At 35.0% G+C, this 15,916-nt stretch overlaps 2 protein-coding genes across 7 annotated transcripts; both read right to left on the bottom strand.

Moving 5' to 3' along the window:
• Positions 1-4,721: 4,721 nt before the first annotated feature.
• LOC127158293 (intercellular adhesion molecule 1-like) lies at positions 4,722-10,392 on the bottom strand. 6 transcript variants are annotated; one of them, XM_051101462.1, is made up of 6 exons: positions 9,748-10,392; positions 7,848-7,936; positions 7,199-7,468; positions 6,858-7,101; positions 5,297-5,382; positions 4,722-5,056 (listed from the first exon to the last, which is right to left on the bottom strand). In XM_051101462.1, coding segments are annotated over exons 1-6 (843 nt in total). In that variant the 5' UTR covers positions 9,900-10,392; the 3' UTR covers positions 4,722-5,054. The 6 variants fall into 6 exon arrangements, 5 of the variants coding, with proteins under 5 accessions (XP_050957419.1, XP_050957417.1, XP_050957418.1 ...); XM_051101460.1 differs by lacking the exon at positions 6,858-7,101 and having other exon boundaries at positions 5,297-5,626; XM_051101461.1 differs by lacking the exons at positions 6,858-7,101; positions 7,199-7,468 and adding an exon at positions 5,724-5,993 and having other exon boundaries at positions 5,297-5,626.
• A 147-nt stretch (positions 10,393-10,539) lies between these two features.
• On the bottom strand, positions 10,540-13,676 carry LOC127158290 (hemicentin-1-like). The gene is made up of 5 exons (XM_051101459.1): positions 13,485-13,676; positions 12,770-13,039; positions 12,334-12,663; positions 11,849-12,082; positions 10,540-11,751 (listed from the first exon to the last, which is right to left on the bottom strand). Exons 1-5 carry the CDS (start codon positions 13,546-13,548, stop codon positions 11,681-11,683), a joined length of 969 nt encoding a protein of 322 aa, XP_050957416.1. The 5' UTR covers positions 13,549-13,676; the 3' UTR covers positions 10,540-11,680.
• Positions 13,677-15,916: the final 2,240 nt, after the last annotated feature.

Raw genomic sequence — 15,916 nt, 5'->3', positions numbered from 1 at the left:
TTGTGGATAGGAGATTCAAACTATTTCGGTTTCTTCTTTTAAGCATTTTGATTATTTTTTAACAAGTGTCATTGTTTGGTTTGCTTTTGTAAAAATGTTTTCCTCAATCTAAAACAAAACAAAACAAAACTTGGACTTCATTCAATAAGTGTATGAAAAAAAATGTGACCAAAATTGCCGACCAGTGGAAATAATTGGAAAATTTTTTTTTTAAGCAAGCATAAATTCACAGATGCAAAAACAGAAACAGTAAAACATCACATCACACATTTAAAAAACTGGGTTCAACCTGTTAGGTCATTTTATTGGGTTATTTTAAATATTTCTACCCAGTGTAGATTTTCTGCACTCGATGAACCCTAGCATGGGTCAGTGTAACCCAAACTGGATACATTTGTCAGTGGTCATTTTGTGTTCTGTCCTGATAGAAAGACTGATGGGAAATTTCCTGACTGTGTGATCTCACATTTTCCTTTTTTCGTTTAAATGTATGTCATATCTACCTTCTGTTTAGAACGCTAGTCTGGTACAAATGCAGCATACCTGGATCTGAGTCATTCCTGGTATCCAGTAACATTTTGGGTTAAAAATTGTTGTAAAAAAGTTACATGTTTTTTTAATATTTTTAGCATTTTACCAAAATAGTGACATGTTTAACTATTAGGAATACATATTGGCCAAGCTCAGGGATTTAAAAAATAATAGTTATGGGTAGATTTTTAAGACACTGGCTGTGAAAGTATTCCACCCTGTTAGGGACATACTGTATACATAGTTACCACAAAATGTTAATAATGTAAATGTTAAACAAAAATAAGCTTTTCTTGGATGGTATATATCCCTTATGCCGTATTAGTTTTTATTCTTGAAACAATAACAAAAAAATATATTGATTAATAGAATATGTACTTTTTTGTGCCCATTTTTACCAACAAGATGTTACATAATACAAACATTTTGGTCAGAAACATATATATGCTGTTAATGCTTCTCAACTCAATAAATAAAGACCAAAGTATGCCAAATATTTAATGTTGCTGTCTAATTGTTATTTAAAATGACTTGTGTAACAGGGTGGAACGGAGCATAACAGGGTGGAACACCAATGTTAACAGGTTCTAACAGTGGATGAGCTTTCCGTTATTGTCCTGAATGGTTTGCCATCTGTAATGTGTGAAACTGCACCTATATAATATTGTTTCAAAAAACACATTTCCTTTTGGAGAGGGACACAAAAATAGATATGTGGTTCCTTATCACAATCAATCATGATGACAAGAGGCAAACCAATTCTCTGTTCAGGTGGCTAGAGAAATAATTACAATTTAGAGAGGACAGACTTAAGAAATTATTATTATTTTTTATTTATAATTGATTCAAATAAAGATGCTGTAATTCATTTGGATTAACTAACAAACAATAGTAATGGACAGTGATGCCTTTGTTTACAGACACTGCACAAAAACCTAATATTTACAAACTTGTATTCTAGTTTTTTTCTTTCTGTCTTCTGCCTACAGCTTGTGACATTTTCTGTAAAACAAAACAATTTCTCACATTAAGCAATGTATTATCTTTTACTTTATAAGATGTCCCACTTTAGCTGAATGCCACTGTTCCAATTTATCTAACATGTTCAGGTAAATCGGGACAGTAATAAAATGTAATATTTAAAAAAAAAAAAAATAGAACAAAGTAATTTGCACATCATTGCATAAAATTGAGTGATCACATGAACATGTAATTCAAAATCGATATTGTAGTTTGAATTACTGTACTAGACCTAAACTATGTACAGGCACTTACCATGTACTTTCTCAGACCTTCCAGCATTTGAGTGGTAACCACGCCCATATGACTTACATTTGACTAATGAAATGTTGATATTCAAACATACTGTTATTACAACATTTCAAGACCACCTATTATTAGTAGTACATTTAAAAAAAGAAAAAAAAAAAAAGAAAGGAGCACTAAACCACAAGATTATCTGTCCAATTTTAGTCCACTGTCCCACTTTTGCTGGCTTCACCCTACAGAAATAGTTATCAAACACTTTGCAGTCTTAACTGCATAAATTAAATATAGACTAATCCATATTATAGCTACAATTATCTGTTACCTTTGTTCTTTGATACGATACCTTCATTTGCTTCTGTGATTTTAAGACCTGCCACTGCTGCACATGACACGGATCTGATGCAAATCTCATTTTCTCACAACTTTTTAAGTTTATTCAAGGCATTATTTAACTCATTTAAGACAGTGCTTATGAAGATACCCAACTAAACAGCATTAAATATCTTCAGCCTTTTTTCTTCCTCCAAGCTCAGATTTTCTATCAGAAACCTTGGAGCTTAAGGGTTCTGCACAGTATTTGAATATATGTATATACACTGACCAAAATTATAAACACAGCACTTTTGTTTTTGCCCCCATTTTTCATGAGCTGAACTCAAAGATCTAAGACTTTTTCTATATACACAAAATGCCTGTTTCTCTCAAATATTGTTCACAAATCCGTCTAAATCATTGTTAGTGAGCACTTCTCCTTTGCCGAGATAATCCATCCACCTCACAGGTGTGGCATATCAAGATGCTGATTAGACAGCATGATTATTGCACAGGTGTGACTTAGGCTGGCCACAATACAAGGCCACTCTAAAATGTGCAGTTTTATCACACAGCACAATGCCACAGATGTCGCAAGTTTTGAAGGAGCATGGAATTGGCTTGCTGACTGCAGGAATGTCCACCAGAGCTGTTGCCCATTAATTGAATGTTCACTTCTCTACCATAAGCCGTCTCCAAAGGCGTTTAAGAGAATTTGGCACACACAACCGCAGACCACATGTAACCACACCAGCTTAGGGGCCTCCACATCCAGCATCTTCACCTCCAAGATCGTCTGAGACCAGCCACCCAGACAGCTGCTGCAACAATCGGTTTGCATAACCAAAGAATTTCTGCACAAACTGTCAGAAACCATCTCAGGGAAGCTCATCTGCATGCTCGTCATCCTCATCGGGGTCTCGACCTGACTGCAGTTCATCATCGTTACCGACTTGAGTGGGCAAATGTTTACATTTGATGGCGTCTGGCACTTTGGAGAGGTGTTCTCTTCACGGATGAATCCCGGTTTTCACTGTACAGGGCAGATGGCAGACAGCGTGTATGGTGTTGTGTGGGTAAGTGGTTTGCTGATGCCCACGTTGTGGATCGAGTGGCCCATGGTGACGGTGGGGTTATGGTATGGGCAGGCATATGTTATGGACAAACACAGTTGCATTTTATTGATGGTATTTTCAATGCACAGAGATACCGTGACTAGATCCTAAGGCCCATTGTTGTGCCATTCATCCACGACCATCATGTTGAAAGGATCTGTACACAATTCCTGGAAGCTGAAAACATCCCAGTTCTCGCATGGCACTAACACAGATTTAGACAGAAATAGACCTTTTGTGTACATAGAAAAAGTCTTAGATCTTCGAGTTCAGCTCACGAAAAATGGGGGCAAAAACAAAAGTGTTGCGTTTATAATTTTGGTCAGTGTATATAAATATATACACACACACACACACACACACACACACACACATATATATATATATATATATTTTGCAATGTACAATAAATACTACTTGTTCTACTACTATTTATTTAACATTTCATCTAACAGGGTGGAAAATTTAGAGCTAAGTTAGCCGTAGCTCTTTGAGTGATCAACATTTAGCTCTCTAATCTTCTATAGATAAACAGAACTTTTATAAATATGTCAGATGTGTTTTTACATCTTTTGACGAGACAAACATTATCCATAGCATAGCCTAACAGGGTGGAACAGGGTGTGACAAGCAAGATAACATTTAAAACACTTAAAAATGTAGGAGTGAGAGTTGAGAGTTGAGTTTGTGCAGTTGAATTCCAGAGGGAAAAGAAACAATATCACTTCCTGAAAATGGTCCCAGTGGAATTGTAGTCCAATTAAGTACATACTAATAGGGTGGAAGATGACTTTAGGGTCACAGTAAATTAAGAAAATTGTAAAAAAAATAAATAAATAATAAAAAAATAAATAATAATAATAATAATAATAATAATAATAATTAATTTATATTTTATCTTTGCACTGAGAACATGATAAAATTGAATGCATATGTGACCCTGAACCACAAAACCAGTCTTAAGTCGCTGGGGTATATTTGTAGCAATAGCCAAAAATACACTGTATGGGTCAAAATTATTGATTTTTCTTTTATGCCAAAAATCATTAGGATATTAAATAAAGATCATGTTCCATGAAGATATATTGTAAAAATATATAAAAACTTAATTTTTGATTGGTAATATGCATTTGAACTTTAATGGCAATTTTCTCAATATTTAGATTTTTTTTTGCACCCTCAGATTCCAGATTTTCTGGATAGTTGTATCTCAGCCAAATAATTTAATGCATCTCAATTTTAAAAAAATAAATAAAATAAAATAAAAAATTACCCTTATGACTGGTTTTGTGATCCAGGGTAACATATATCAGTAAAAAGGTGGGGAAAATACAAAATAGTATTTTTAATGTATTATCTCTCTTTAAGTAATAAAGAATATGATTTAATGGAACAGCCTACTGATAGCATTTTTCTTCCTGCAGATTAGGTTGACTGACCCAGTACTATGTCAAAAAACAAGCTAGCAAATAAGTTAATGTATAAAACCCAACAATCTTTATAGAAAGAACCTTTATTTTTTAAGAGTGTAGAAAAGAGTGACTCTGGTTTTACACCTAGAAATCAAACACAATGTACAAAATAAGAAACACCCAATCCAACATCTACAACAACAACAAGTATTCATAATCAGATATGTCAAAAAAAAATGTGCACACATTATTAATGATAGCCAAACAACTAAGCTAAACAAAGAGTATGAAATGCAATATAATTACTGCAATTTTGCAGTAATCTTCCCAGAGAGTTTGCAGTGGTACACATGTATTTTCCTGGACTGAGTGTGGAGGACGGGAGCACTGAGGAACTGATCTCCTCTTTCAGATGCTCTGAGGAGGACAGAGATACATTTCATGATGAGCAAGCTGTTTTTAATAAATAACTAAAAATAAAGCACAGCTGATCCTTTTTATGTTAATTCAATTCTTAAAATGTAATATTTGATTTCAGTTAATATGCAAATCTCTGTGTGTGTGATGAAATATGAAAGTTGCACATCCTTCACACTAAGGTCCTTTAGAAAAAATATACATTTAATTAAAAGACAAATTTGGCAAAAATAAACTTACAGTTTACTTCAGCACTGAGAGGCTTTGATGTGACTGTAGGAGGAGGTTGAGGTCCTTCTGCTCCCAGATCCAGCTCTGCTTCACACCTGTATTGAGCTCCATCATCAGCTCTGCCTGCAGTGATCAGGAGTTTGGCGACTTCATTCACTGGAGTTATGCTGGTGTCAGTGAAAGTGGTTTGGCTTAGCAGAGTTTGTCCTTTGTACCATTTGACAGTGAGATTCTGAACAGGAGCCACATCTTTAATGTCACACTGGAGCTCATACTGCTTTCCCTCCTTCATTGGTCCTTTGTGATTCACAATGCTGATGGACACACTGTCTGGAGTCTCTGTGGAGGAAGATTTACACACTCTGAAATTAATGTACATTTATTAGATATTTCTGAGAATGAAAAAACAAAGAATATCAATAACAGAGAAACTGACTGTAAATAGTCACTAGGAGCTCTACTTGACATGGTATATCATGGGTTATGTCATAGTTTACGTAGCAGAATGGCTTTATGTCCCATTCTCTCAGATCTGACACTGTCCATGTGACCACACTGTCTCTGGTCTTGTCCACTCCTCCCTCACTGGCTTCCCATCCCATCCAATAATGCGGGACAGAAGCGGTACAGTTAACTGCAACAGAACCGCCGTACTCCACAACAACACTCTTTGGGCTGAGCTGAACAGGACATTTAGCTTGTGTACCTGTTAAACACATTGAGAAACATTATCTCACAGCATATTAAACACTGACCTTTTTTTTTCAAATATTTCAAAATATTTTCTAATATGTTAATATAATACACAAAATCACAAAGCATCCCTTTCACTGCACAATTTTTTCATCTATATAAACTATACTGATATAATAATTTTCATCTAGGCTATAAACTTGATTCACAGCATGGGCGTCGCTAGGCCATTTTCATATCAAAATTGCGGCAGACTTCGATCGGCTCCTCCCCCGTCTTTCTTTCAGCGTGTTCTTCAACTCGCAGACCGCGGTGGCACAGAGCGAAAAACAAAGGACGAGGTCGTTTATCGATAGATTGTTATAATATCTGCATCTGTGCAGTTTAAATACAGTTTATAAAATATCATGGAGAAGCAATCGGCTCCCCATCTACTGTAACCTAAATTTATTTTTTGTTATTATACCCTCATTGGGGGCTGAGCCCCCCTAAAATGAAAATCCTAGGATCGCCCCTGACTTACAGCATTTCATAATGCTATTACTGTCAAATGTTTCATTTGTCTGTCATTTAATTAGTTCTTAACACATTAAAAAAAATCAGTAAAAATACTGCACAACTGAAAACTTTTCATCCGTGCTAATTTAATTATGTCATAATTAATCAAATGATCTCAGATAATATGCAAATCTCTGTGTGTGATGAACTACGAAAGTTGCACATCCTTCACACTAAGGTCCTTTAGAAAAAATATAAATGTAATTAAAAGGCAAATTTGGCAAAAAATAAAACGTATACTTCAGCACTGAGAGGTTTTGATGTGACTGTAGGAGGAGGTTGAGGTCCTTCAGCTCCCAGATCCAGCTCTGCTTAACACCTGTATTGAGCTCCATCATCAGCTCTGTCTGCAGTGATCAGGAGTTTGGCGACTTCATTCACTGGAGTTATGCTGGTGTCAGTGAAAGTGGTTTGACTTAGCAGAGTTTGTCCTTTGTACCATTTGACAGTGAGATTCTGAACAGGAGCCACATCAACAACATCACACTGGAGCTCATACTGCTCTCCCTCCATCATTGGTCCTCTGTGATTCACAATGCTGATAGACACACTGTCTGGAGTCTCTGTGGAGGAAGATTTACACACTCTGAAATTAATGTACATTTATTAGATATTTCTGAGAATGAAAAAACAAAGAATATCAATAACAGAGAAACTGACTGTAAATAGTCACTAGGAGCTCTACTTGACATGGTATATCATGGGTTATGTCATAGTTTACGTAGCAGAATGGCTTTATGTCCCATTCTCTCAGATCTGACACTGTCCATGTGACCACACTGTCTCTGGTCTTGTCCACTCCTCCCTCACTGGCTTCCCATCCCATCCCATAATGCGGGACAGAAGCGGTACAGTTAACTGCAACAGAACCGCCGTACTCCACAACAACACTCTTTGGGCTGAGCTGAACAGGACATTTAGCTTGTGTACCTGTTAAACACATTGTACAGACACACACACACACACACACACACACACAAAATATAATAAACAAAATCACAAAGTATTATTTCCACTCCACAATTTTTTTATCTAAATAAACCATAATAATTGTCATCTATGTAAACTTCATTCACAGTATATGCCTTTCATAATGCTATTACTATCAAATATTTCATTCGTCTGTCCTTTAATTTATTAAAATGGCCAATCAACAAATCATTTATAACTGTCAACTGAACAGAAATGAATTTAGCACAAATACTAGTCCTAAGATAGATAACGAAGTTAAAATCATTTAATGTTCAATAAAGTAATTCCAAAAACACATGTTTGCACTTCAGGCCCTGAACAAATAAAACATACAAACCTGTGAGAGTCACAAGCTGTGAAACTGCAGAGAGGTAAACACATCCAAAGAAACGCTGAAGCATATTCAGTAAGCTCAGGGAAAAACAACTGAAATTGAACAGAGAATATAGCAAATAAGACCAAACTTTATGACAGTATCTCTGACTGTATGGTCTGTGAGTGAATAGCTGCGCTTGAGCACATGATATTTAAACAAACCAGAAAAAAGAAGAAGAACAAACTCCACCCTGGAAAAGAAGATTTAAGTGGACTGACTGGATGATTGCAAAACAGCAGCAGAAACTAAACTAAATCAACTCTATACTCCTGTGAGAAGTTAAGGAAACCCCTTACAAGATAACCAGAACATCATACAAAAACAACATTTATTTTAAGGCAGGAATAATCACTATAATGTTGAATCTTGTCTTATGTTCTATGTCCAATAAAAGTAATCACCAAAAAAACAAACAAACAAACAAACAAACAAACAAAAAAAAAAAAAAAACCTCAAATGAACATTATGAAAAAGTAACTTATTTTTATATGTACACTGATTTCACATGCATAACAGGGAAACTGCTACAAGTCACCAGTTTTACGGATTCCTAGGAGATTCAAACCATTTTTGAAGGAGAAATAAAAAAAAAACATGTGACTAATTCTCTCTTACAAGTGTTTTGAATATTTTGACCAGTTTGCTATTGTAAAAATGTTTTCCTCAATCTAAAAACAAAACAAAACAAAACAAAACATTACAAACATAACCATCAGACATATTCAAGCAAGCACAAAGTCACTGATGAAAAAACAGAAACAATAAAACATCACATCACACATTCTAAAAAAAACTGGGTTCAGCTAAAGTCCCTTTAAGGCAAGTCATTTCACTCAGCGGCCAAATTTAAAACGCCTCTTGGGCAGGCAAAGTGCAGCTCCTATCTATTTGAATGTGGAAACATCACATTCTTCAAAACTGTTCACCAAGCTTACGATTAAATATCATATTTGAAATGAACAACTGCCTCATAAATATTGTTCTTTATGCTCCAATAACGTTAAAAAGCTTATTTTAACACCCTGTCTACAACGGACGCGAGCGGCGCGACAAAATACAGTAGAAGCCATTATAATCATTGACGTCTACACTGGATGCGGCGCGACACGACAAATCCCCGACAGTAAACTGCTGCCGCATTCTATTTATGACGTGCTCACGCAACGTTAAAATGATTTGCAATGGTCGCTTTGTCGCGTCCAGTGTAGACACGGTGTAAGGCGCGATCATGTTCTATAGACTTTGGTTCAGCCTTCTGGTTCATTTTATTTGGTTATGCTGGGTAGTTTTTCTGTTTAATTTTTACTGTCAATGCATATGATCAATTCCCTCACATACCTACCCTGTGCTGCATGGGGCAGTGTAGTCTGTGCCAACCCAGTTAAAACAGGATACATTTCACCGACTTGAAATTATAAAGTTCTGTCTGCATTCTGAGCAGTTTTCAGATATTGAGCTTCAAAGTTTTTTGCATTAGCCTACATAGACTTCTGTAGATAGAATCCTTTGGTTTCCATTTTTGTTGCCCAAAATGTGCACAGCTTACAAAATCACATAATGTAAATAATCACATAATGACAATATGTGAATAACTCAATTTTGACAAAAATGTCAGATAGAAGCTTATAATTCCAGTTAATTTTGTGTTCTGTCCTGAGAGAAAAGCTGACGGGAAATTCCTGAATGAAAATAAGGGTTGTATTACATTGTACTCCTATCAAATTATTACTGTAGGAAAACGTCTGTAATTTAAAGGATTTTATGATTGTAAAAGACTGACTTCTACCTTATTTTGTTTATTCTTATAGGTTAGATAAAGAAAGTCAAATCTGTCCTATCTCATCTGAGTTTTCATACTTACAAAATAGGTAACAGAAGACTTCTCCATGGTCTGTTCTGCTCAAATCTAGGGACTTTTAGCAGGCAGGCTTCTTGGTTATAATTAGGCATTTTTTTTTTATTGTCTATAGTGTTTCTCAGCGGGGGCGGGTGCCACCCCCCAGGAAAATGCATGCTTTTAAAATAGGCCTATATATATTATAAATAAAATCCTATAATATACACTACCATTAAAAAATAAAGGTCAATAAGATTTGTTAATGGATAAAAAGGTTACATTTGTTTGTTTAACAAATACAGTAAAAACAGTACATCTACCATTTGAAGAAAAAAAAAAAACTACTTTCTATTTGAACATATTTTAAAACATTACAAGTTGGTGAGTGAAAACTTTGGAAATCTTTTCTTTGTACTTTTGTCAATTAAATAAAAGTTAAATAGAATTAACAAATCACAAATTTTATAATTTTATAATTTTACAAAACATCCCAACTTTCTAGAAATAGGACTGTTTAAGGTTTTCTTTAAAGTATTTGTAATATTCTCACAAAATGTATGAAATATAGTAAAGTATGGTTTACATTTCTTCCATTTTTACCAAAATAACCATGTCCACTATGCCAGAAAAAAAGGGGGAATTCAATATACTCTCAAAAAACGGGGCATTTTCTAAAACTAAGGGATAAATATTATTATATTTCACAGAAAGCTAATTGAAAACATCCAAACATATCACAGCAGTAAAAAGGATGTTCAAGAGTTCCAAGAATGGAAGAACAAACTAAAATCTCTTCTGTAAAAACGTCCATGTGGATATGTTCTAAACAAAAATTTTTATTTAGTCATTTTAAATTTAGGGCAACAAGGTATGTCAGCATCGCAACAACACTGAAGCTGTAGAAATGATAATCACCAACATGCTTAAAAACTCTGTCAATGAATGTTATTACACTTATTTTAAAATAAATTACTGTACACAAGTACTTTACTGTTTTTTTTTTTTTTTTTTTTTTTTTTTTTGTTTTTTAGCAATTCAATGCATCCTTGAATTGAAGTAATTTCTTTAAAAATCACAATGACCCCATACATAAATTACTGTAAATATACCAATAGTCACACAAAATCATAACAATCAACTTTAATATTCAGTGAGGACTATTAGACTATGTTTTATTTGATGGGGGCGTTGAGGGACCTGGATAATGGCTAGGGGGGCACTGGCCCAAAAAAGGTTGAGAACCACTGGTCTATAGTATAATAATACTTTACATACAAGTATAAAACAGAAATAAAAACAAAAGCAAATAATTTGCCAGCTGTGTTGGTAGAAGGCATTAATGGCAGGTCATCTGGCACCAGAGAGGCTGTTGCAGAGAATCAGTGTCTGATCTCATCATCGCACTTCAGTCCTTTATAGACAGCAGGTTGATTCCAATGTCTTGTGATGCTATGAGTTCTGGAAATCTCCTAAGAAGTTGCCTATATACATGGGGCTGGACAATGAAACTCAAACACCTGGTTTTAGATCACAATTAGTATGGTGTTGGGCCTCCTTTTGTGACCAGTACAGCATCATTTTGTCTTGGGAATGACAAATGCAAGTCCTGCACAGTAGCTAGAGGGATTTTGAGCCATTCTCCTCTTTCAGAACAGTGGCCAGGTCACTACGTGATGCTGGTGTAGGAAAACGTTTCCTGACTCACTCCTCCAAAACACCCCAAAGTGGCTCAATAATATTCAGATCTTAATATTCAGACATTCCTTTGTTTTGGCATATAATGGTATCTTTTTTTTCACATTTCACAACGGTTTGGGAGGAGCAAATAAGGTCTAAAAAATTTACCATTAAACTGTTACTACTCCGGAGATGTTAGCGTCATAACATTTCATTAGATACAAACCCCAAAAAAATGTCAGGGTGTGACCACTTCCGAAAAGCAAAAAGCTTAGGAGAGTTAAATGACAATTAAGAATGCAACCAGCAACTGGAAGAAAATAAGAGCAGTCCAGAATGTGGGACGACAACCTGTGGAAGAAAAACAGTGTTCAAGTTGGTACAACAAAAGAGAATTTCTAAAATATTTTCCCAGACGGAAAAATATATATGTTTTTCATTTTATAACCTGTAGATTTGATGATGAACACTTTGCCGTCACTTCCCACAGAGTTTGTGGCAGTGCATGTGTATTTTCCTGGACTGAGTTTGGAGGACGGGAGCACTGAGGAGCTGATCTTCTCTTTCAGATGCTCTGAGCGCCATGTGTACGTAGGAGCCGGCTTTGCCTTCACTGTACAGTCTAGGGTGACCTTGTTGTTTTTAATGATGGTCTCTGCTGAATTGGAGTGTTTTGGTTTATCTGAGGAGGACAGAGATACATTCCTCAGCACAACAGCAACATGATAAGCAGCTGTTATTAACAATAAAAAAAATACTGCACAACTGATCCTTTTTTTTTTATCTGTGTTAATTCAGTTCATAATATGTAATATTTGCTCAAATGATCTCAGGTAATATGCAAAACTTTGTGTGTGATGAAATATGACTGTTGCACATATACATATAAATATACATTTAATTAAAAGGAAAATTTGGCAATAATAAACTTACAATATACTTCAGCACTGAGAGGTTTTGATGTGACTGTAGGAGGAGGTTGAGGTCCTTCTGCTCCCAGATCCAGCTCTGCTTCACACCTGTATTGAGCTCCATCATCAGCTCTGTCTGCAGTGATCAGGAGTGTGGTGGTTTCATTCACTGGAGTTATGCTGGTGTCAGTGAAAGTGGTTTGGTCCACCAGAGTTTGTCCTTTGTACCATTTGACAGTGAGATTCTGAACAGGAGCCACATCTTGAACATCACACTGGAGCTCATACTGCTCTCCTTCTATCATTGGTCCAGTGTGATTCACAATGCTGATGGACACACTGTCTGGAGTCTCTGTGGAGGAAGATTCACACACTCTGAAATCCACAATGATGAACGTACATTTATTAGATATTTCTGAGAATGAAAAAACTAAAATATCAATAACAGAGAAACTGACTGTAAACAGTGACTAGGAGCTCTTCTTCACACTGTGTATCATGGGTTATGTTAAAGTTTATGTAGCAGAATGGCCGTATGTCCCATTCTCTCAGCTCTGACACTGTCCATGTGACCACACTGTCTCTGGTCCTGTCCACTCCTCCCTCACTGGCTTCCCATCCCATCCCATTATGCGGGACAGAAGCGGTACAGTTAACTGCAACAGAACCACCGTACTCCACAACAACACTCTTTGGGCTGAGCTGAACAGGACATTCAGCTTGTGTACCTGTTAAACACATTGAGAAACATTTAAAAAAAAAAAAAAACACTTAGTGCTAATCTCACAACATATCAAAACTGCATTTTTTTTTAAACATTTCAGCATTTTTTTTAAATGTTATAATACACTAAATCACAAAGTATCCTTTTCACTACACAAATTTTTAATCTATATAAACTTAAATAATATAATAATTTAAATCTGTATAAAGTTCACAGTATCTGCCTTTCATAATCCTACTACTATCAAACGTTTCATTTGTCTATCATTTAATTTATTAAGATGGCTAATCGATGGACCATTTATAATTGTCAACTGAACAGAAATGAATTTAGCACAAATACTTGTCCTAAGATAGATAACAAAGTTAAAATCATTTCAAATTTATTTAGACTCATTCCAGATAACACATGTTTGCACTTCAGGCACTGAACAAATAAAACATACAAACCTGTGAGAGTCACAAGCTGTGAAACTGCAGAGAGATAAACAAATCCAAAGAAACGCTGAAGCATATTGAATAAGCTCAGGGAAAAACAACTGAACAGAAAATGTGGCAAATAAGTCCCAACTTTATGACAGTATCTCTGACTGTATGGTCTGTGACTGAATAGCTGGACTTGAGCACATGATATTGAATCAAATAAGGCAAAAAAAAAAGTATATAAACAAACCCCACCCTGGTGATCTCAGTGGACTGCCTTGTGTTAATGGAAGATAGCAAAACTGGCAACTGCAGAAAGTACTGGACTCTATACTTTTGCGATAAGTTGACGTAACCCTGACAACACTACAAATAGAACATCATACAAAAAAAAAAAAAAATGAAAATTTATTTGAAGGCAAGAATAATTGAAGAGATCAGATGCAAAACCTTCTAAAAGCCACTGCGGTCAAAAATGAGATAATGATACTGAGTGAATGCTCTTGACACATAGTATACATCCATCAGATACTTTTACTTCAAACTTACTAAATCCCAACCTCGACCCAATCAGAAGTACTGGTATATAGGTATACTGGTAGAAACTGGGTTTACTGTCAGCAGTTCTAGGACATTCAAATCATTTTGGAGGAGAAAAAAATCTCTTATAAGCGCTTTAATTATTTTTAACCAGTATCATTGTTTTGTTTGCTTTTGTAAAAATGCTTTCCAAATCTAAATAAAAAAAAGACTTCATTCAATTAATTCAAGTGTATGAAAAAATGTGGTCAAAATCGCAGACTGTAGGAAATGAATGGGAAAAACTCTAATGCAAAGCAATTGTTTTGAATTCAAATCATTTTCAATTTATTTAAAATGCACAATTACGACAACTAGCATTGACCAACGTGCTGTACAATAAAACATTACAAATATAACCCTTAGACACATTCAAGCAAGCACAAATTCACAGATGGAAAAACAGAAACAGAAAAACATCACATCACACACTCTAAAAATGCTGGGTTCAGCCTGTTGGTTCATTTTATTGGGTTATTTTCAATATTTCTTATCCAGGTACTGGGTAGTTTTTCTTACATTGTATTGCTATCAAATTATTACTGTAGGAAAACTTATGTAATCTCACATTTTCCTTTTTGTTTAAATGTACTAACATCTGCTTGGAACGCAGCATTCAGCGGATCTACTGTACACTCAAAGCAAACGACTCATCGGCGGCACCATGAAAATTTCCCAGCATGTGTTCTGTCCAATATTTACCCAGTGTTGGGTTGCCAAATAACCCAGACATGGTTGTTTTTAACCCACCATTTTTATGAAGGTGTGTGGTGCTAAACCATTTAGTGACTTAAAAACTAATAAGAGTACTTTAAAATTAGTTCTACAGTGAACAGGTAACCGAAGTAAGGACTGTAGAACAGGGATTTATGCTCACCACTAAAGATGCATTTTGAACGTGAAGGTGGTTACTCCATACCACATACACTGTAAAAAATAAAAAACACAATTTGTTGAGTCAGCTTAAAATAATTTGTTACCCTGCTGCCTTAAAATTTTAAGTTCAGTCAACTAAAATAAGTTTAGTCAACTTGAAATGTTAAGTTGTACTAAGTAACAACTTAGATATTTGTGTTTGCTAAACTTAACAGATGGGTAAGTAACCCAGCTGCCTTAAAAATTTAAGTTGATTCAACTCAGATATCTAAGTTGTCACTTAGTGTAATTTAACATTTCAAGTTGAATAAACTTTTTTTTGAGTTGACTGTTAAAATTAAAAGTTAAAATTTTAAGGAAGCCAGGTTACAAATTATTTTAAGTTGACTCAACAAATTGTTTTTTACAGTGCAGAGAGAGAGAGAGTAGTCAAACCTCATGGAAATAATAGTGCCATAAAACCATTTTTTTGAATATATGTCGAATAAAATGTAGCAATTATAATGGTGAGGTAACACACAGTGAAACTAAAGAAACGTGAGACTATAAAACATTCAGAAGGCAAAGATTCACATCTACCAACCCACCCACCCACCCTTACATATATATATATATATATATATATTTAATTTCACAACTTTTAAAACTGCTTTATGGAGATTTTGTCTAAAGAAAGTTTTTTTTCCATAAATATTAAATATTTTTCATCAGCTGAACAATCAGTATGTTTATTAAAGGGATAGTTAACCCAAAACTGAAAATTCTGTCATTAATTACTCATGTCATTCCAAACCCTTAAGATCTTCCTTCATCTTGTACAAAGAAAACAAAAATAACGACTTGATTTCACATTGATTCACACTGAATAAAGTTGTTATTTTTGTTTTCTTTGAGCACAAAAAGTCTCTCGTAGCTTCATAACAGTACAGTTGAAACACTGTTATCACATGAATAAAGTCGTTATTTTTGTTTTCTTTGTGCAAGGTGAGTGAAGGTCTTATGGG

Source organism: Labeo rohita, unplaced genomic scaffold (assembly GCF_022985175.1).
Source record: "Labeo rohita strain BAU-BD-2019 unplaced genomic scaffold, IGBB_LRoh.1.0 scaffold_1435, whole genome shotgun sequence".
Classification (NCBI taxonomy): domain Eukaryota; kingdom Metazoa; phylum Chordata; class Actinopteri; order Cypriniformes; family Cyprinidae; genus Labeo; species Labeo rohita.
The sequence above is the reverse complement of the archived record's forward strand: the minus strand, read 5'-3'. Positions and strand labels throughout refer to the sequence as shown.

Excerpts from the sequence above, each read along its gene's own strand:
- LOC127158290 (XM_051101459.1), bottom strand. The coding sequence starts at position 13,548 with ATGCTTCAGCGTTTCTTTGGATTTGTTTATCTCTCTGCAGTTTCACAG. Across the intron at positions 12,083-12,333 it reads TCTCAGTGCTGAAGTATATT|ATAAACCAAAACACTCCAAT; the intron begins GTAAGTTTATTA and ends TGTCCTCCTCAG. Across the intron at positions 11,752-11,848 it reads GTTCATCATCAAATCTACAG|GTTGTCGTCCCACATTCTGG; the intron begins GTTATAAAATGA and ends TTTCTTCCACAG.
- LOC127158293 (XM_051101462.1), bottom strand. The coding sequence starts at position 9,899 with ATGCATTTTCCTGGGGGGTGGCACCCGCCCCCGCTGAGAAACACTATA. Across the intron at positions 7,469-7,847 it reads ACAGCTTGTGACTCTCACAG|GTACACAAGCTAAATGTCCT; the intron begins GTTTGTATGTTT and ends TGTGTTTAACAG. Across the intron at positions 5,383-6,857 it reads GATGATGGAGCTCAATACAG|GTGTGAAGCAGAGCTGGATC; the intron begins GTGTTAAGCAGA and ends AGCTCAATACAG.